Source organism: Lathamus discolor, chromosome 3 (assembly GCF_037157495.1).
Source record: "Lathamus discolor isolate bLatDis1 chromosome 3, bLatDis1.hap1, whole genome shotgun sequence".
Classification (NCBI taxonomy): Eukaryota; Metazoa; Chordata; class Aves; order Psittaciformes; family Psittacidae; genus Lathamus; species Lathamus discolor.
This window is the reverse complement of record NC_088886.1, coordinates 129,761,627-129,784,002: the sequence shown is the minus strand read 5'-3', so window position 1 is coordinate 129,784,002 and position 22,376 is coordinate 129,761,627. Positions and strand designations below refer to the sequence as shown.

The 22,376-nt window shown below is 47.1% G+C and overlaps 1 protein-coding gene across 6 annotated transcripts in view; it reads right to left on the bottom strand.

Annotated features, from left to right (window-relative positions):
* Positions 1 to 898: 898 nt before the first annotated feature.
* PDLIM1 (PDZ and LIM domain 1) overlaps positions 899 to 22,376 on the bottom strand; it is a 43,715-nt gene continuing 22,237 nt past the window's right edge. For 2 of the 6 annotated variants that reach the window (XM_065671749.1, XM_065671746.1), the window contains 5 exons: positions 12,086 to 12,147; positions 10,136 to 10,432; positions 6,169 to 6,323; positions 3,005 to 3,122; positions 899 to 1,436 (listed from right to left, as the gene is read on the bottom strand). In XM_065671749.1, coding sequence (XP_065527821.1) covers positions 1,250 to 1,436; positions 3,005 to 3,122; positions 6,169 to 6,323; positions 10,136 to 10,432; positions 12,086 to 12,147 — 819 coding nt within the window. In that variant the 3' untranslated portion in view covers positions 899 to 1,249. Of the gene's footprint in view, positions 1,437 to 3,004; positions 3,123 to 6,168; positions 6,324 to 10,135; positions 10,433 to 12,085; positions 12,148 to 12,379; positions 12,571 to 22,376 lie in introns of all 6 variants that reach the window. The other 4 variants (XM_065671747.1, XM_065671750.1, XM_065671751.1 and 1 more) reach the window with 4 other exon arrangements.

The following is a 22,376-nucleotide window of genomic DNA, read 5'->3' as shown; positions in this document are numbered from 1 at the left end:
TCAACCTCTGGCAATCTGTTTTAAAGCAAACATGACACTACATCTTAGAAACCATTTATTTTTACACCAAAAGAATAGCCAGTGTCTTGTTCAGAGGTGTGAGCCCAGAAATAACTGCACTGCACAGCTTTTCACTATATATGGATGAAGCACTGTGGCTCAGGTACCATCAGCCCTTCATCCAGTGCACATAGGGCATGTGCCCCCTGCCCATATCAGTGCTGTGGCACCTCAGCAGCTACATGCCTGGCAGCACAGCAATGCCTCTAGCAGCCACATGCGCCCTTACACAGGGGACTGTCCCAAATGTCTGCAGACAGAAACAACCCTGGCCACAGGTCCCTGGTTTGGACAAGAGATGTGGGTCTCCAGCCTGCACCCAGCACTGAGCCTGTGGTATGAGGCTGGGGAGCCAGCACGGGGCAGTCAGGGACAGCTGGAACAGGGCACAGAGACCATGGCCACTCAAACCTTCTCCTCTTCGTGGCAGGACTTCCTGGCTTCCAGCAAGGATCAAGTGAACTTTTTTTCACGGAGCTGTTTGTGACCACAGGGAATAGAGGGGCAGATGGGTGATGCAGTACGGGAATCACAGGACCCATCATCATAAAGCAGTGCTGGATGTAGAAGGAGGCAGGTTTCAGTTGCCTTGCACCAGGGACAGGCCACCAGTGCCAGCTCTGGTCTGTGGCTTGGCTGCGCCCACTGGGCCTTTGCTGGGTGCCAGCAGGCAGCTCCTAACAGCAGCTGGGCAGCATGCGAGAGCAGTATGACTCAACCTTGTAATTCCCCCCTGCTACTCTCTATAATCACAGCCATGCACTGAGTACCTCTTCTGCTGCCCAGGGAACCCCAGCCCAGTGCACAGGAATACCAGGAGAAAGCAGAGCCATCTGCCTTGTAGATTCACCCCATTTATTGAATGCAAACAGAAGGCAAATAACTGCAACACAGAAGAGTGGTAATGTGACTTTGGCCTCTGATTTTCCTGTGTGATTGACAGTGCAAAGGAGGGAAAAAAAATATAATTCTGTGTATTAGGAAAAAGCCAAGGGGAAACAAAAAGAATGTTGAACAATTAGTGACATCTCATGTGAACAAATGGAGGATTAATAAAGGCAAGGAAATCCAAAGCCATGCCTAGCATTCCTTATTGCAAACAAGATTCAGCAGGGGGGCAGGGATGATGCTTTCCAAGGAAAAGCAGCAGGGGATAAACCATCCACACTGGCTTTGTAAGCAGCGCAGTTTACTTTGGGAAGACGGTGACCACCTCGTAGCCCTCTGGGGGAATCACCCGCTCCCGTGCGTGCTTCTCGCAATAGATTTGGTCTTCCACGAAGAAGTGTCCTTTCTGCTTGAGGTTGGTGCCGCAGTCACTGCACACATAGCACTCGGGGTGTCGCTGCTTGTCCCGGATCTTCACAAACACCCCTCTGAGGAAGGAACCAGCAACCCTCAGCACCAGGTACCCCCCATTGCCTCCTTCTTCCCCAGCTACCTCCCACCCAGCCCAGACCCACACCAGTGCTGAGGGCAGACAATTTTCTCCTGCTCCTGAGAAGTCATACAACAGGCCCTACCTCGTGCCAGGCAGATGTTAACACTTTTAGAGCCCAACACATGCTGCCATGGGACTCCTCCTTTGGAAAGTGTTTCCTGTCACTGGCCTGCCTAAGTTTCACAGGGACACTATTGTGTAGTGGCAAGAATCACTGTGATGGCATCTTTTAGCTGATGGCTGGAGACAGCACAACATCTTTCAAATGCCCAGAATCAAATGGCAGGCATCAAGTTGACCATCTGGGGGAGCAAAATCCAGGTCCAAACCAAGTGGATTGCAAAAGAAATACAGAAATGACTGCCTGCCACCAACCTAGGGGGGGATGAAGGCTGTCGCTGCCCTTTTGCTGGTGACCGATGTGCTGGGTTTGTGTGGGAGAAGCACAGACCAGATCCTTGTTCTGATCTCAGACACTGCTGCTCAGGCGCCACAGTGAACGGATCCAGCCAAACGCAGGCCAGCTCTGGAAAATTTCACAGCTTAACCCAGCAGATGATGAGGAAAACACAACAATTTGCCAGGAATATAATTTTGTTCCAGCAGCCACCTATATTTTCCGTAATTAATTAAGTTCTTATTGCTATTTATAGCTTTGTGCTTTCTCTCCTGATCTACCTAGCTGTTAGAATAATTGTAGGGTTTGTCTCTGATTCATTGCCTCTAATGACTCTGCCAGTCCCTGGTGCTCCAGGCAATCAGTGTAGAGAGTCTCAGCAACTATCTGATAGCTTGTGGTGAGCAGCATGGGAGAAATCTGAATTCTTCCATGACAATGCAGGTGGACTACCAATACTTGACCACTGGAGTCAGCTGTTAGGCTAAGGGGGTTGTAGGAAAGAATCTGTGGTTGAGAAACAACAGCAAACTGAATGCATGGTCCCTTCTGTTGTCACGCTTACGGTGCAGCAGCTCTGTATCAAAGCCACGCCCCTGCTGTGCTGGCAGTCAGACATATCCACATAGAGACAACTAAAACTATGTGTGTGTAAATACAGTAGAGGTGTGCTACAGCTAACCAGAGAGAACACAACTCTCTTGGTCTACATTGCCTCTGACCACCAATGCACCTCTGACCACTCCATGGCAGGGGGTGCCAAGACATTAAAAGCATTGAATACACAGGCCCTGAATGAATAGCACATTTTGTTTCTGGGTGCTTCCTACCTGAAAGGTAGGAAGCAAAATACTGCAGCAACAACTTTTCTCATAGGGACTGTTTTGGTTTCCATTGATATTAATCTGTAGAGGGAAACCCAACTCCTGTCTCACTGCAGGGAACTGCAAAGTTGGTGCCATCAAAGCTGGTAAGAATAACTGTGCCTTGAGCCAGCTCCTGGATGCTCTGGATGTGAGCAGGTGAAGTGTTTTGGGTGCAGCACCTCAGCCCCTTGCACAGGCATGGTACGCTTGGCCTGCAACCCCAGGGACATGCTTACTTACACAATGCCAGATCCACACTTGTCACACATGGGCAGCTTCTGGGCATTCCCAATCGATGCGGCCACCTTTGTGGTGGGGGCTTTGACACTCCTAAATCCAGATGGTTTGGTAGGGTCTCCTGGGGGGTGGAAGGAGAGTGCTTCAGAGCGTGTGAGATGCGTGGCTCTAGGCTATCCCTCCCAAGCAGATGTTTCTCTAGGGAGGTGTGACGTTCTTTAACCCCAGCTCTGAGGCTGGGATTCATGCATGGAAAGCAAGCAGGGATTTAGGGGTGTGTGGGGAGGAGGGAGGGGAGGGGAGGGAGGGGAAAGGACACAGCTGAACCTGGCCCTGGAAATTTGAGGGCCTGAGATTGTGGGCAGTCAGATGAGAGCTTCTTCTCTTAACAGCCCATAAGACCTCAGCTGATGTGTCTCACATGCACAGATGCACAAAGCAAAGCAAAGCCTCTACCCCTGCCCCAGCCTTGGCAGCACCAGAGACTGCCTGCCATGTCCCAGTCACACACACAGGGTCAAGCTAATTGCCAGATCTGGGCTCAGCAAGAGGAGGTGAGCGTCCTGGCAGACTGGAGAAGACTGTCAGAAGCCCTTTTCCAGTCTGCTGACTGGCATATGATAGAGCTGACTCTCCCGAGACTCCTGGAAGATTTGGTTAACAAACTCCTTGTTCTTGCAGGGCCCTGGGACACTGGAGATAACCTCATGCCCTCCTGCTGCTGCACAGCATGCTCCAGGTGTCTCCCTACTGCAGCTTCTCTGGAGCAGGGATGTCCTGCAGGTCCTTTGCAGGAGACATCTGCTGACCTGAATTCCTACAACGGCAGTGGATCCTAGATGCAGGATACGAAGCAAGCCTTTAAATATCTGCAGTGAAAAAGGAGCCTCTTATAAAATGACACCATTGATGTGACTAGTCTTATCTATATGACTTTTGCAAGTGGTTCAACATGGTGTTTCACGCAAAACAGAGGGGATCAACAGGTACCTCAGGCTATGAAGGACACTGATAAAACCCTTCTGACTAGTGTCAAAGCAAAAGCACACTGCAGTGGATGTTCCTGGTGTAAGGGAAGGAAATATCCTCCAGAGGTATATGCTGTTGACCAGCAAGGTTAAGGACATGTCACAGCCCAGGGAAGCATCACTGACAGGAGAGCTGAAGGAAAAAGGAAAGAACTGCCCACTGCATCTCCCTGTCACCACTCCTCACCCATGGGACAGGTGACGCTGACATGCTTTGCCTCTGTGGCAGCCTTCAGCTCAGAGGTTTGCACTCAGTTCAATGAAGAGATGCTGGTCCACAGGTGCAAGTTCCCTATAGCTTATGTACCCTCCAAACCCAAAATGAAGCACCTGGTCTCCAGCAGTTACTGCAAGTGACCCTTCCTGGGAAGGAAACAGCAGCAACCACATTTGCAAGCTCTTCCCTATCACCTCTGCTCACTCCCTGTGCCTCAAACTTGGCTCATATCAGCATTGGCAGCATGTTTTTAAATCTTTCTAAAAGGATCAGCTTAATCAAATGCCCACAGGAAACATAATGTGTTCCACCCTGTGAAACACCCTCCCCCTACTAGTACAGGATCAGGTCGAAACATGGAAACACAGACCAACCATGATACCTCCACACACCAGTGCCCACACATATCCCCCATGTGTTGGGAGCTAGGTTCTCAGCTGGTGTAAGTCAGCACAGCCGATAGAGCAATGCCCAGAGGAACTTGTCCCAGCTGGGGAGACAGCTCCCTGCTGCTGCTCACAAGCCATCACCTGAAGACAGGCCGGGAGAAGCAGCCAACCAATGTGCCACTTATCACCAATGTGCTATTTATCGCAGCAGACATGATCTGACTCAGCAGCGGGGGTGCTTGAGCCTGGCAGGCAGGGGCACCATCTCCTCAGGGACTGACATTCCTTTGGGGCTGTGTAACCTCCTGGCCCTCCTCCGCATGGGTGATTATCAGCTCACAGTGGAGTGATGCCAAAGCCCATCCTGGCCTGTGATCTGGCAGGCAAACCTTGTGCCAGAGAATCCCAGTAATTCTGCAAATCTTCGAAGAAAGATAAAGCAGAGAGGCCTTTGCTTCATATCTTCTTCAGCACTACTAAGTATGGGGGAGAACCTTGACTGCGTAAGAAGTCGCAGCTGCTCAAGTCCTTTCCACACAGGAGCTGAATCCTGAGGGCACGTTGCAAACTCAGTATTTAAAAGATGCTTTCAGGTAAGTATTTTGACAGCATATTAAAGACTCCAAGATCCTGGTTTATTTCTTCCTATTGTTTGCTTATTCCCTTCATTTTTCTGTTTCCGTACAGATCCATCAGACCTACCAGGTCTGAGGCTGATCTGTTTCCCTTTGTGGTGAGTATCTCAGCACCAGGCTTTTGTTGGATGAAATTGAACATACCACTGCCAAGTTAGTAACAAAAGACAAAGTCTCAACTGGTTTAAGGAAAAAAAAGAAAAGTCATTCTTGGAATTCTTTTCTTATTTACTTGTTTATTTTAGTTTATTTAAGGGGAAGAGTGAGTACAATTTGGCCCCCATCTAAGTTAACTGGCTTTTTTTACCTCAAGGTCTATAGCCCTGAACTCCAGAAGTCCAGATGTCAGATTAAGAATGCCAAGCAGACTGAAATTTCAGAGCTTAGAAGCTATGAACTGCTTGCTGTAACTCAACTTCCATATTTTCACCTTCAACTGTAGAAGCAGATCATTTTTCTTATATAAAAGGATGGCTATCAGAAGCATTAAGATTCACTAAAGATCACTATCTTGAGGTACCTTTCAAAATCTTGAATCCAAGATGGTCTTTAATCAGTGAATATTATCTTAAAGGGGCAAAACTTTACAAAACATGGACAAATTTTTGCAACTTCGTAAATTCCTTCTTGATAACTAAATGTTGTAGGCACTCACTCAAAGAGTGAGCAATGATACAGGCCTGTAGACACTGACACTAATCAACAAGAGAATATTTAGGAGTTAAGTTTATGAGAGGGTCTGTAGGTTTCTGTAGAAACCGTTGACATGTGCTGCCTTGAACAATCAACAGCTAAGAAGGAAAACAAAGTTTTACATATTACTCTTAAATATCGTATGCAGCCCAAGGAATGGCAAAGAGGAAAGCACACTCAGATTAGGTGTGCAGTAAGTGCTCACCTTTTTCTTCTGACTCCAAGATTTCTTGCAGCACAAGGAACGAAGCGGACTGTCTGGGTGGCTCATTTGACTCTTGATTCTCCTGGAGCATCTTGTAAACCTCAGATTCTCTGTCTATGACAATACTGCCTGGGGGCTGGTTATGCTGATCTAAACTGAGAAAGGAACAGGGAATAAGCTTGTTAAAAAGCTGAAAACTAAAGCCAGTGCCTCTTGCAAAATTTTCACAATGCATCATATGACTGAAGAACAAACATGCAAAACAAGTGTGCAACAGGATGCCATAAAACACAGAGGTGCTGCATGTGCTCGCACAAAACCAGCAGCCCAGGTGGGATTGGCACCCTGGGCTATCCACGTACACCACTGAGAAAAGGTTCACATTGACTGCCCCCAGCCAGTCCCCAGGTGTTCTCTGTGCTTCACAATTAACTATTTACTCCAGAAACTAAAACTTTCTCAGGAAATCACCACTCTGTTAACAGGAAAATAAAGAATTTGTGCTGTGATGGGATCCTGCATGGTAGCTGTGCCATCTATGCATGTTACGTGCATGCGTAAATACTTTAGACTAATACCTTGCACCACTGTGAAGCTCAAATTAAGTGAAGTTTATTCCATTAAAGAGAAATCTTTGCAAGTACACTATGAATGGGTCCTAAAGCCTATCTTCACAAAGTAACAGCTGCACAATCTAACGATAAGAACCCCTAACTGGCAACAATTTAATTTGGTTTTCAAGTGAGTGTTGCTATTTCCATTTTATACGAGAAGACTCTGAGCCACAGCCCATTTACGGCGTTTAATCAAGGTTAACAAGCAAGTGAAGGGCAGAGGAGATTTCTGTGTGCTAACACTAAGCCCTCCTTTCAGCTGCCACTCATTTCATGAGGGACCTGCACCCTCAGCCTAGAGCCTGAAGTGCTTCAGTGTCAGCTTTTCACAATGCAGGGTGGTTGAAAGGGTGGTCATTATGCCAGTGGAAGGGTCATTGGGGGAAAAAAGAGGCTTGGAGGCAGTACCTAGGATGTTCTCCACATCCAGTGGGTGCAGGATAAACTACAGGCTTAAAAACTGCAAGAGGATGTTCAGAATGTTCCTTGGGAAAAGCCTTCCAATGTACAGACTCTGAAATGCTGGAGGAGATTGCTACGGAGAAGTGAGCAACTTCCATACTAAAGGATTTAAAAAGAGTCTGGACAATATCCCATGGGAATTACTTAAATTGATGGTTTAAATCAAATAACTGCTGGGCTAGGGGATGGACAAGAGAGGTTCCTGCCTGCTTTGCACTCTATGACTGGAGTAAAAATGTCTCTAAAAAAATGAGGCAACTGACAAGTCTCTGACAGCTCAATTACATAATGCAGCCTTATAAATGTAAATGGTCTATTAGGTTTCACTGTGATTGCCTGAAAAGTACATAAACATTCTAAAGTTAAGACTAAATTGCAGAGGGAAATCTTTTTTTGAGGAGGCAACTGCATACTTTCCATGCCAATGTGCAATAGAGTCATCTGAGAGTTACTCTACATAATAAATCTTCAAGCATCAGAGCTAAAATCATCGCACGTGTTACAAAACACTATTTCCATAAAAAGAATTTCATAAAATGTTTCCATCTTTAGTAATTTTCAGTGGAGCAGGAAGCACAATAGGCTTGTAAGCAGCTGAACCCTTGATGCCTGAATGTCATTTGCTGAAGCCTCTCACCCAAAATAAAGTAATTATGTACTGTCTATTACACAGAAAATGTCCTAGGTCCTTCATCCAAAAGGAATCCATGCTCCACATTATGTTCATCTTATGTAAACCCATATACTGCCCCCACTCTATAGACCCATAAAAAATTAGGCAAGAAACCTTTCACTGCAGTTTGCATACTAAGAATGTTTCATTAACATGCATTCAAAAAGCAAAGGCTACATCACCTTCAAAAGCACTGAAGTCAAACAAAGCCATCACATGTCAACGATGTGTTGTGGCAGTGTGCAAAGGATACAGATCACCTCTCCCTGGTACACACCCTATTGGTACATTTGCCTCTACAAGACTTCCAAAACACTATAAAAACCCCCAAATCCTAGAATTTGTATGAGCAGAGTAAAATAGCTCAATTTGTCACGGCAGAAAGCTATGCTGCTAATAGAAAATAAAATATAAAAAACCAAAACAACAAAAGCACATGCATCTTTTGAATGGGCACAGGCACATGAGTTGTGCCTACAGGATAGTGAGTCTCTGTATGTTTGCTGATTTATGGCACCTCCTGTTACACAGGTACTTTACCTGCAGCAGTCACCAGCAACTGGTCTCCTTTACCATGCACCAGAGTTCCCCAACTCCAAAACTTTGTAGGGGACAACTCCAACATGCTTTACTGGATTTCGGACTCACAAAACCATTACTGGATCTCACTGCTTCTGCCATGGGCGACTCGCAACACTGATTGAGTAACAGTGCATTGCTGAGCTTTTAAAATTGGCAAGAAGAAGGCAATAAAACCCATAAAGCCACAGCCTAGCACAGCGTCTTCAGAAAAGCACAGCTTATTCTTTACTAATGGCATTTTATGATTTTCTGTTAGCACATTTTGTAAAGTTTACAAGGATCTCAGAGCTGGGCTCCAAAGTACTTGGAGAACTCACTTTTGCAATGAAACAACTGCTGATGCCTGGCGCTCCTTTCGTGAGTGTTATCAGCTGTCTGGACCGGCACAGCCAGCCAGCAGACTGTTACTGGAATGGTCTGGCTTCTAGTTTTACCAACTAGAAGCCAGAGCAAGTAACTGGCCTGAATAACGAGGCAGGAGTAAATCCACAGCCTCCCATTATCTCTTGGCTGCTGGCACACAGCAAAAGCTTGGCTGTATGGGTCCATGGGTGAGGACACCAACTTTTCTTCTTTAAAGCATGTGGTGCTTAGCCCAGGAGGGCACTGTGAGCAGTGGAAGAGCTATGAGATCTGTCTGTGCCCTTTCACTCTGCCCTTGGAAGCCAAGGGAGTGACCACCTCCCTGAACCACGTTACACAGCTGCAAGCTGCTTGGTTACAGAGTGGGGTAACTGCTGATGGTTCACATCTGAAGCAATTCAGCCTTGGTTGGAGCCCTCCTGTAAGATGCCTAAATGTACTTTCTGCTTCAACCTTCCCAGTACTGAAGTCCTCCCTGTAAAACCCTGTGGGCTGTCATTTAGAGGGATAGGTAGGCCAACTGGTTCCCAACTGCCACAAAGCCAAACACCTAAAAGCACCCTGTCCTTGTGATGCAGAGGCTCTTGCACATGCTGCCGAAATCAGACCATGTTGAGCATCCTCCACTCCTGTGGGCAAAGAGGCAGCTGCAAGAGCAGCAACCTGTGCAGACAAGTGGGCAGGGGTGGGAACACAGACTGGGTCCTCCATGTGTCCACTGCCTGCCCAGGCTGCTCCGAACTCATGAGTGTTACCAACATAAGATGGAGCCTATGGGGACCCGCTTCAGCCTGAAATGAAGCACGCCCAGCACACGCACATGGCCTTGCCCACAGCCTGTGGAACAAAAGCACAAGGACACATGTGGCAACATCTTCCAGTCGCAAACAACAATCATCTCAGTGCAGGAGAAACACCAGCTTTCAGGATAAAGCATTCTCCTGCCCCCAGCAAAGCCATCTGCTACAGGTGGCTCATTCAGGAAAGCCACCAGCTGCTGTCAAGGGCCTGCTGCATGGGTGCACATGGGGCAATGGACACAGTGCCAGGCCGAAATCATGTTTGGTGCTTCCCGCAATGTTGGACACAGACACAATGCAGAGGAAGCCCCTGTGAAGAGTCATGCACTAGTGTCAGAAAGGTGAAATGTAGATGCTGTTTCCTTGTGACCAGCAACACCGTGAGACACAGACAGGGACGAGGTACTCGTGGACACCAAGATGCAGATGAAGGGATGCACTGAAGCCCACTGCAGAGGCAGTGGGCATGTTACCTGGGGAAATCAGGGCTAACAGAAGAGATCTGCCCCTTCAGGGAATCCATGATGTTGCTCTGCGAATAGAGCTGCAGGGGAGAATTGAACTGCACGTGTAGCACTTTGAGTCCTGGCACCTCCACTTCCACGGGGCTCTTGGGGCAGATCTGAGCCGTGCGCTTCAGCTGCTCAGGCCCCACTCGGACTTGGCTGGGGATAGAGGAGGTGCTGTGCCTCCGCTCGGAGGTCTGCACCTGCAGAGGGTTATAGATGGAGGCGACGGGAGCCTGCATCGGGCTCATTGGCAAAGGGCAGCTAAGGGCCCACACGTTCATGTGGGCAGATTGAGTTGTGTTTGTTTGGGGGTTCATTTGGGTTTTACATTGTGGAAGTGAGGGGAAAGTGCAATGGAGGAAGAAAGGAAAGAAGGAAGATATTAATAGACTAAACCTAATACTCTAAGCAGTACAAGCAGTTGCAGAATACTGTCTGAGGGGCACACCACTGAATACATGACTTTACATTAAAGGCTTCTGGCTAATGCTGTGGCTCTGGTCTCACACTCCAGGTGTGCCCACACAAAAACTTAAAATGTAGTCACTCTGCTGATGAGCAAAGGGATTGTAAAGGTAATGAAGACACAGCAGCAGGGATTTTAATATGAACTAGCACTCACGGTTCTACTCTCCAGCCAAGGAGTGCCACCTTCACTGCTACCCTTCCCAAGCTAGCCTGGGCATCCTACGGAGGGCCCATCTCACCTCCAACCCCAAAACAGATGTGCTCAGCAGTGAGGCTTCCCCCTCCCCTCCCCACCCGCTTTGCAACACCAATTACAAATCCAGTGGATTTGCTGGTGTTTCTGTCTGTACCAGCCTTGCATTTACATCATACAGGATGGAGCATGGACCAGGATCCCCATGTCGCATCACCGTGTGCAGTGGCAGGATCAGGCTGTTGGGTTCAGATAGGCTGTGTGTCTACTGGGTGCAGCATGAGGGTGCAGATAAAATGCCAGGTAAACCCAGAGCAAGGTGGGCCATGTACAAATAACTCAGAAAACAGAAGGGCAGGAATTTAAAGACAGCTGCAAGGCTGTGTGAAGGGAGAACCTACACATCCTTTGCTTGTGCCAAATGGTCCCATCAGGTTAATGCAAAGTCATATTTCTCTTGTTCTTGCTCTGCCTTTGCTCAGCCCCTGAATAAGGCTGCTGAGCTCTACCAGAAGCAAATGAGGAACAAACATCTGGCACCCTGTCTGCCAGCTGCAGCACTGTAACTGCCTAGAAGGGACCCTGCTGCACATGGGGCTACCAGTGTGAGAAGCTGGTTTCAGACAGGGGCAAGTTTTTAGGCTTGTGTTAAAACACAATCTCAGGTCTTTGTGCCCTACAAAAGCAGAGGCTGCAGTTACTTTTGGCTCCCCTTTCACAGGTCAGAAATTTAACTGAGCATCATGTAAAGCACTGGTCATGCAGCTTTTGTTGTAAAAGTGGCCAAAGTTTTCCTGGCAGTTGGTACGGCTGTAGACTTAGGGCAGTTAAGCAACTTGACCAACACAGCCAGAAAGATTTCAGACAGCTCCTGCTTTATTGCTTCCAATGAAAAAAGAGGAATGTTGGACTTTTGGAATAATGTCTCTGGCAAACTCAGATACAACCACAAAAATCAGCAGGCCCTTTTAAGGTTGGGAACCTTTCCAGTCCCATATATGAAATTGCTCACACAGGTATCAATGTTTCAGCTATCAATCAGTGTTTCAACTACTTTTTAAAACTGTGAAAAACAAGGTTCAGTAATAAGAAACAGAAAGACCCAAACTTAGGTAGAGTCTGACTATGAATCCCAGACCAGCCAGGAAGGGGGATGTGTGTGCTTCCTGCACTAGCTAGTACCCCTCCTGCCCAGCATTACCCGCAAAGCCAGCACAAAACTAGCTAAGTGCTCGTAACAAGCTGTCAGGCACCTGGTCAGACCAGCAGGCTGGCATGTCATGCTGAACGCACGTGGAAACTGCGTCGGTCTCTGCTAAACAAAGAAACACAACAGCATTAATCTCATTTCTGGATCTCTTGAAATGTTCCCCGCTCCTCCAAGCCCTGCCCTGGGAACCACATTCATGCTCATGTGTCTGCTCCTTCCCTTGACCTGAAAAAAAGCTCTCTGGGTTAACAAACTGGTGTCCTCACAGTGAACTCACATCTCCTGGAGCCTTTCCCTGGAGGCCTGGGCAGGGATGGGAGGCAAGGAAGATACTTACGGCTTGGTAGATTCTAGGGCCCCTGGTGATGTCTTTGACTCCACAGCAGTGTTGAAGGTCTGGATGTTCTCTGAAGAGTAGAGCCCTGCTGGGCTGTTGTACTGAGCAGTGATCACCCTGGGGGCAGAAGCTGTGGCAGCAGTGAAGGGCACTGCACTCCGGTTGTGTGCACTTCCTATGTGTCTTACTTCCTGCATGCAAAGGAGCAGAAGCAAAATCAGAGGTGCTCAAGCATGCAGGTGGGATGTGACAGGGCAGCCTGGAGCATGCAGCCACTGCAATGGTGGCCTTTATGTGTGGTGTCAGCTGAGGAGTATGCAACCATAACCATCAAAGCAGGCAAGTATCCTCCAAAAGTCACAAGAGCCTCAGCCCCATCCTGGATGGCTTCAGGCTGACTTTCAGGACATTTCAGAGTTGACATGCTGGCAACGTAAGAGCCCAGAAACATCGCCAGAGCTATTAGTTCAAGGTGCCACATACCTGGGACCTCCTGCAAGCCTATGGTAAACCACAGGACCTACCTTCTCATGCAAGACTTAAGCATTCCTTGCAATTCCTGAAAGCAGGGCTTTCTATGGGAAAAAGATGAGCAGCAGAAAGAGGCAGACTCTTCAATGACATCTGAAAGCTTGGCTTTACTTACACAAGGGCAACCCAGAAAGAAGGGATCTGTTATTACTGTAAGTGGTCTGGAGTGTGTCTGCTCCTTCAGCTGAGACTGGTGTTCACAGCTGTCTCTGATGAACAACTTTGGACTTTCTGGACTAGAAAGTCCCACAATAAGGGTGGGAAGATGGCTGTTGTTAATATAAACACAGGCAGTGACAGCTAACTGCCAGAGACTTCTACAGTGTCAGAAGTATGACATACCACCCAGACATCCTGGGTTTGCTGCAAACTGGAGGTTTTGAGCAGTATGAGTGGATACTAAGAAACACTAATTACAATTTAATAAGAAATGGGGAAAATCCAAATCTTGAATAAGACATGAGGTGATGTAAGACCCTTCGAATCACAAGCAGTGATAACAAAAATAGGAAAATTTCTAAGCCCCAAAGTTCAGGAGGCTGAGAATTAGCAGCCTGGGCAGAGATAACAACATTTCTCTCTAGCGAAGACACTTGACCAAAGCAAGAAGAAAGTACGATGAGGCCTCACTAGAGCAGGCATAAGAAAGGACTAGCAAAGAAAGCTGAAATATCCAGGGCTAAAAGATGGCACCCAAATGTGCATTTTGAAATGTTTCAGCCATCTGTAAAGTCTGGGCAGGGCTTCAATACAGGGATAAGGTCCAATGGCACAAGATGAAACAGGGCCCTTCTTAACATGCTGGGCCCATGGTTCCCAGCACTAATTAACACAACCGGTTCCCCCTCCCACTCAAGATAGGTGCTGACTTCTACAGCAACGAAGTGAGCCTTCACTGCCCTTTGAACATCTCATGACATTTGTTTGATAGAGCTATAGTTATAGGATAAACACTCAATAAAAACAAGTATGACTAAATTCCCCTACAGATTTTTCTTTAAATCACTTTCATGTCCTCTGATTTCCTTAGGCAGCTGGCTAACATTCCCAGACTGACAGATGGGAGTCATCTCACGTCATGGCGCTCAAATGCTATTTACGGCACCAAGCACAGCACATAGGAGCCCTTAGAGAAGAGCGGTGTGGATCCAAAAGCACTCATGAGTTACAAGTAATTTGAAATCAGTGGGCTAACTCAACATGTGGGGTGGCAGAACTGCTCTCCCATAACTTTCTGGCTGATACTTATGGACATCAGCCATGCAGCTTTCCCACACACCAAAGGAAGAAAGACCCTGGAGTAATTAGCTAATCTCCCTTTGTTGCAATCTCACTCAAAGCACATAATAGTGCTCACAAAAATAGGCTTTCCCATGGCAGAAACTGTGGATTTTAGCAAAAAAATGACTTCAGCCTGTATATCACACCATGGGGAAAAGTATCAGTGATCTTTTATCAGCATTAAATGCATATGCTAGCCCACCATTTGGAGGCCACAAGTAGGAAATGGGTTCAGAAGTGCACATAAATAGCCGATTTAGTGAAAGACAGAGGCACAAGTTTTAGGCTAAAGGAGTTATACCCTTAAGTCAAACAGGCTCAAAGTTGAAATCATGTCATAACCTGTATTGCAGAAACGTTTAAGTATTAATCAAGAATTAGAAAAAGGGAAGTAATTAGAGTTGCTTTTATTTTTTAATTCTGGTTTCCTAAGGAAGCAAGGCATCTCAGTTACATATTCCACATGCACATGGGCATGTTCCCACTCCCACGAAGGACCTTTGGATCTGTCAGCCAAGCCCAAATCAGTTTGACAGTGATAGAGGCCTCAAGCATGTTTAGGTTCCTACAAGTGTTAAGAAAATAGACAGCCAGATGGATGAGTGAGGCTGAAATCACATTAGTGCTTTGACTCCAAGAGCTCCAACACATGCTCAGACACAAAACCCACACAGGAGACTTTGGCTTACTTTTGGCCACCAGCTAGGTTTTCTGCTGCATAATAATATCCAAGACCATAAATGAAGCTTTCAAAAGCATGAGGGCATCTGTAGTAACTCTCATGTGGATCAAGTCCACTGATTATAAGGGAGTTTATAACAGGTTAAATAGAGATAGCGGTGCTTAAGGTATTATCTGAAGATTATATTAGATGACTAGAAAACTCCCATCTAGAGAACAGTGTAGAAGGTGTATAATCCAAGAATCTATGGACAAGTATTACAAGACCAGTAACATTATAAAGAGCATTTGGATAATCCAAAGTCTCCAGCACTTCCTGTCATGCTGTTCCGTTCTTTCTGCTGGAGCTGTGAAAAGGAATTTGCAAACAAGTGCTTTCATGATCCCAAGATCAAAAGATAGTGTGTTCTCACTGTCAAATGTATTTACCTAAGGATCTGCCAGAACCACCAATACAGGCTCTGTGGTGTTGCAGCAGTCTTGTTAAAGCCCCAGCTCCTGGAATCATATGTTTATGTGAAAGTCTCTGACTTTGTATTCGAAAAAAATACCAGAAATGTGACATTCTCAAAAACCTGACCACCAGAAAGCAAGGGAAAAATGTTAGTACAAAACTAGTGCATACTGCATTTGTATGCAGTTGAGATGCCTGGGCTTTGCAGCATCTCTAAGGCTGTGGCATTCCCAGAACCAACACAAAGAAAAGGGGGCAAGCAGCATTAAACAGCATCTCTGGCTGGGCATGCACTGCAAGATCAATAAGCAATGATCTGTTTGCAAAGAAAGAACTGGCAGTCAGGCACAAAGACATGATCTTATCCAGTCAGAGCATGACCTGCTCTTTGTCAGTAGTAGAGAGAAGTGTGACTAATTAATATTAGATCTTTTTGGAGACAACTTCAGTTGGAATCTGCAGGCAGATCCGGAAGCACTTGCCTCACCCTTCCTGCAAGCCATGGCGCTGCCTTCCATGAGGCACAGAATGCACTGTGGAGGTGTGGCTCAGTAAGTCACTGCTATTGTTGCTAAGCCTGTTAACAGGCAGTCCCAGTCCCCCGACGCCAACCGCGTCTGCAGCGGGTTGCAGTCAGCGGCAAACAGGGGTAATGGCAGCCGTTGCTTTGGTCATAATACAGGGTATGGAAGCTCCCAGCCTCCAGGCAGCATACTCAGGAACAGTATTTTACAACTATAAACTGACACCACGATAGTTAAAGCACTTTGCACAGATACCAGCCACGCTCCCCTCCTTCCTTTGCAGAGGTGTGTCTCCAGGGGGCCTGGCAGAGTGGTCAGCCCAAACTAAAATGGATTAGCAACTGCACAGACTTCTCTGCCAGGGTGCTGCTTCTAAACCTAGAGCCGTCTCATCTTGCTTCACTTCAAAATGAACCCATTCCTCCAACAGCACCCTCCCTATCTGAAACTACCTCCTCCTCCTATGAACAAGCTCCAAATGGCTTTGGAGCACAACCCTGTGTGCTCCCAAGTCCTTCAGGCACTAAGCACAAACCCCTCCCCCCGCATCCCGGAGAAAAAGCTATTACCCATTCCCAAGGACAAACAAGGATTGTAGGACCCCAGCTTCAGGTCAAGTACGCAGGTGTCCTGGCAGATGAGTTGTCTGGGTGCCAGCTGTTAGTGGTAGGAGCCCTCTCTGAGAGCACAGGAGGATGCTGCTGTGTGCTGCAGACGCTGCACGCTGCACACTGGCTCTTCCAGCTGGGTGCCAAGTGGCTCCCCTGCTATCATAGCCCTCGTGGCAGGGAGCCGCCAGCCACGGTACCAGGCTGCGGGGATCATCCCTGGGAAATCATCCCTGCGCCGGGGCAGGAAGCTGATCAGCATTTCCTACTGCACCGGCTGCAGGCTGCGTCATGGGGAATTATCTGGGAAAACAATAGCCCCTTCCTCCCACTCATGCCAGGCCATGCTCACTGACGCTGAAGCCCAGTCTGTGAAATCCCCAAAGCTACGTCAGCCGCCACCTCCATGCCCGGAGCTGGGGTCGGGCAGCAGCTCGCAGTGGCCGGTTGCTTCCTCCTCACCACGCATGAACACCACCATGGGGCCTGCTTATCCTGGGAATCTGATAATGGGACTCCAGGGAAATTCCAGCTGTCAGCAAGGCAGATGGATAGGCAGACCAGGATGAGCCACCTCCATCAGCTGAGCTGCAGCACATCCCATGCATCAGGGGCATAAAGCCACCTGGATTCCTCCATGTTCCCAAGTGCCCTCAGGCAGGTTAGAGGCAGTCTGGGATGAGGGTGGGCTCTTGTGACCCATCCGGTGCGCGGTGAAGTGGCCAAGGCCATCCCAGCTGCACTGACCTCACCACCACCAGGAACAGGAAAAAGCTGGAAGTTCTTCGTACTTGCTAAATAAACTAAACCAAGACATGAGGGTTGGGCAGCTTTCCCCTAAGCAGGGTTTTCCTCTCCCCGCAGCACAGCCTGAAGGCATCCGGCAGTGCTGGGGGCTCAGAGGTGCTGGCTACTGCCCTGCTGCCACTGCATCTACAGTACCCCCACTCCCCTGCCTCCTCCTGCCCCCTCCCAGGTCCCTAGTCAGAGCCTGGAGGCTTGGAGCAGGCGATCCTGGATTGCACACCTCGAGAGCCACGCCAAGCGGAAACAAGATTAAACATTTCTCAGCATAAATGTTTGTTCAGCTCTAAGAAAACAGGCCCCTGACCAAACCTCAGCAGACGAGAGCTCTCTGGTGCCACGAGTGGGGCCTGGCAGCCAAACCCCCTGGTCCCATCCTCAGCCTTGTGAAGCTGCCTGGGGAGCAAAGGCCATGCTTGTGCCCAGCTGAGGGGTAGGCTGCTCTCACCGAACGTGCAGCAACAGCTTGGAAGGGGAAATCTGCATGGCAAACTCTACCCCATGCTATGTTTCAACAGCTGCGATCACAAGTATTCAGAAGTGCCTTTACTTTCACCTCTCCCACTGTTACAGTTTGGGGTTTTCAGCTATGGAAAGATCTTTTGCAATGCTTTGAAATATGATTAGAAATTAGGAAGAGTTTGGGGTCTTGTTATTGCAGGGGGGTAAAACAACAAGCTGGCTTCCCACATCCTCTCCCTCCACATCCCTGACACATTCCACATCCATGTGGTAACGCCTTTTAACCAAGAACAGGTCACGATATGCCAGCACAATTCCCTCATCTGAAATGCAATGTTGTTACTTTATATACCTATTGCTTCATGCTCTGCCCATACATGCACGACCTTATCAAAGGCTAAGCCAACCACACGCCCAGTTTCTATAGCCCCTGCCTTCTCCGTATCCAAGGAGATAAAATACACAAGATGGAAACAATGACATCACTCTGCAAGGACAAGGATGACAAGGATAAGGACAAGCCAGGCACTCAAGAAGCCTTGGGAAGACAGAAGTGGCTGTCTCTCTCATCCCACAGATACCCTGATTCACCCCCGGAGCTCCTCCAGCTGCGTGTCTGTAGGTTATTTTTCATTTAAAACAAAACAAAACATCCTCATGTTTGAATGACTGTATCTTCTGTGGTTAGGAGGAACCGATCTATCCATTGCAAACCAAAAGTTTTTGCTGACATTCTTGAGGGGTGACGTTAATATGTGCCTCACTGCAAACAGGGTATGTGGCCTTCAGGGAGCTGGACGAGTTTGTTTGGAGACAGCGCTGGTGCTGACCTCCCTCAAAGCTGGCCTCTCTCAGCTCATTCCCTGCATGAGCTCACTCAGCTCAGAGACCTAGACCCCATTGATCTCACTGTCCTCCAAATACAGGGAGGGATAAAAAAAGATGACGAACCTTTTCCCACAGAGCCTAGGTCTGACAAGACATGGCACAGTCTGGGGGATAGAGTTTTATTGTTTGACTGACCAAGGGGCAATACAGAAACACACACCAGCGCATGGGTCCTAAGCTTAATTCCTAGCCCAGGGTCACCACAGGGCATGGCTGAGTCTAAAAGTTATGCTGGTCTCTGGTCACTGTCATAAGCATTAAAATTACCTTAGTCACCACATAACTTGTTCTCTCCTGCTGTGATCACTTTTCTCAAGAACCATTAAACAGAAGAGAGAGGCAGACGTGCTATTTTAATCCTTCCCACTGCGGTGAGGAAAAGATGGGAAAATGACACTGAGTGATCGCCCTTAGGATCTGGGTGAGAAGTGCAAGTGAAATAATTGAGTAAATATACTAAGACGGCTCTGTCATTTCCTTCCCCTAATGTTGCCATGGTCACTCCCAAAACAAAGCTGGCTCAGCCACTGAGCCATCATCACCGACAGGCTGCTGCACCTTTCAATGAAATGTGATTTTGTCATCACTTCTGCCTCAGTTTAAAGTAATTTCAGAAGATAAAGATAATAATAATGAAATAATAATAATAAGGCTGTAACTCTCTCATGGGCAAAAGTCAGCTTAGACAATGAAGTCAGTCTTAGGATTCAGGACTTCAGGGAATGCACAAGAGGTTATAGAATGTCTTTGTTTTCCAGAGGTGTCCAAAAGTATCTTGAACTTGCATTCCAAGTAAGGGAAAATACTTACAGAGGATGACAGAGCACTTCACCAAGTATCAGCCTCCAAAAGGATTACAGCAATAAACAAGTAGTCTATATCAAATGGGGTAAAAAGAACGTGTAAGCAGTGATCTTAAAATATGTGGCTAGTTATCTAGTTCTTGAGACAAATGGGAAAATAACTTCTTTTGCAAGACCTTTTGCAAAGACCTAGTTACTTAACTGCGCCAACAATATGTGAAGAGGAAAGGAAGGCAGACAAGCGTGAGAAATTTCAGTTAAGATATTGAAGGTAATTTCGTACCTTCAACATCAAACTGTCTAAGAAAGGTGGCAACTTATTTGAATAACTGCGGTCCCATGTCTTCAAAGAGTTTAAAGCTTTTGTTTGTTTTTTTTTTCTATTCACATGTATATCTGCATTTTTGAATGGCTGTGTGAAAAAAGTGAGATGTCAGAGGACCTTGGATCAGGACTTAAATGAACCACTTGGACTCCCTATGTCCTGTTTTCTTTGGTAAGTGAATTAATAAGTGTTCTGTACCAAACTGTTGCCAAGGAAAGCAAATACACTGTTTTCACTGGCGAGCAAGTTAAAAAACCTTAACAGCTCAGCGCTGCCTTCAAAGATTCTGCTCTACTCGTAACTTCAACCAATCCTGTTGGAAAAGTGAGATCAGCATCTTTGTGCTAAAATTCATAGCAGTTTGCCATTTGGTATGTATATGCACAGCATCTGCTCCGCTTCGCTGCTGCTGATTTGAAGCAAGCCTGGCTGACATCCCTGGTGATGCTGCAAAGACACAGACCCAGAGTGACTCAGCCAATGCTTGCCACAGCTCTGGCTGTTGGTGTTCTCCGCTGACTTTATGCTCCAAGCAGACAGATCTCACCGCAAACTTTACTTGCTGCAGTCAGCTACTGAAAAAGTAAGCAGGTCTGTATCAAAAAAATAAATAAAAAACAAACAAAAACCACCAACACAACCTTAAAACTTCATGGTGTTCATGGCACCTTTCTTTGACACAGTGGAATAGAATCATCAGGCCCTGTGAGGCAGCAAGAGTAAATGGGAGCTTGGGGTTTGGTGACATCATGTCTTCCCTCTCACAGTTGAATTCCTTGGAGAATGCAGCAGGCAAAACCTTTTAAAGGAAAGCTCCATGCTCTGAACAATAGCAAGCCCCACTCACTTAGGCAACTGCAAATGACTTCCCTGGCTTTGCTTTAGGAAGGGGAATAAGAACGGCAAGATTACTGTGAGAGCTTGAATGTTCCTTTTACAGCAGGAAATAACTCTTCTATTAGCCATCACAAGGGTCAAAGCTTAATTTTCAGGCAACAATTTAATCCTAGTATTAAATTAAGACAATGGTGACTGCTCAGAGATAAGGTTTGTGACAGGAATCTCTCCACAGTCAGTTTCTCACCAAATTCTCCTGCTGAAGTCAGTTACAGGTTGGTATCAACAAATTCAGTTGTGCCACACTTACAAATTGGCAGCATAGGGTTATCTGTATACCTAACTCCATCCGTGGCCAGAGCTACAACCAGCATTAGGACTAAGGTTGAGATTTAGGAGGGAATGTGCTCCACCAGCAGGATTATTCCTGAATCCTGCACAGTCTGACCTTCATAATGCCCTTTACTTGGATTCTTAGAAAGCAGGGCATGACTTGGAAGTCAAAGACTAGAGTTAAGGTTAGTCTCTCTCAACCATGTTTCTTACTGATTGCAGCAGGCTCCTTGCAACACCCCAGGACTGACTCACATACAAACACTCTACCTGGAGGGCAGCTGACTAAAAGAAAGCTATTGATCAGGGTTAAAACTGCCACAGGAAATGAGTTTAAGTGGTGGCATTAGTTAATTAAAATGGCCTATGTTTTGTACTTGACCAGCAGTGAATATCTATCCAGTTACCCAGGCTGGACTCAGGGGGAAAAAGGGGGGGCGAGGCGGGGGGGAGGTGGGTGAGGGGGCACACAGCTAGGGGCAGAGATGCTGCAGTAGTAGGTCTCTTGCTGCAGTTAACTAAGTTTAGTGAGCTGCATTAAACTCCTGTTTGGCATGTATAGTGCCCTGTGTCTAACGGTGGGGTATTTAGCTAAATTCTGTTTAATGGCTGGGTTAGGAACTTGGTTTCTAGGATCAGGTCTCCTGCTGAATTAAACAACAGCCCTCTGCAGCCTTGCAGCAAAGCCTCAATGCAGACTGCCCCATTCCTTTAGCATGACATGGCTTCCAAGTCTTAACATTTGCAGCAGAACATCTCCAGATGTTCATACCCCAGAGCTAGGGTAGCACAAGACACAGGCCAGATCTCAGCTCGACAGTGTCACAGGCAGGTGTCATTGCATGGCCCCACATCAAACTAAGTCCAAATGGCTCAATCTCACACTGTGCCTTGACTGAGTTATGAAATACCTGGAGAACACCACTTAAGCCAAGCAACACACAGCCCAACATGAAACAGAACAGGAACAGATCCTAGGCCAAGGTCTGGACAGGGTATTGCTGCAAATGTGCTACTTTTGGTTCAGGCCTTTTCCAACCCAAATAGACTTATTAGTGTTTAATTATCATAGAATCATAGAATAGTTAGGGTTGGAAAGGACCTTAAGATCATCAAGTTCTGACCCCCCTGCCATGGGCAGGGACACCTCCCACTAAACCATGTCACCCAAGGCTCTGTCCAACCTGGCCTTAAACACTGCCAGGGATGGAGCATTCACAACTTCCTTGGGCAACCCATTCCAGTGCCTCACCACCCTCACAGTAAAGAACTTCTTCCTTATATCCAACCTAAACTTCCCCGGTTTAAGTTTTTACCTGTTAGCCCTTGTCCTATCACTACAGTTCCTAATGAAGAGTTTTATCTCTACTGATTTTGCTAGAAAGACTCACATGGGATGTGTGGTAGGACCAAAATCCATGCCACTGCCCAAGTAAAAATCCAGAGAAATGCCACTGATTTTAGCG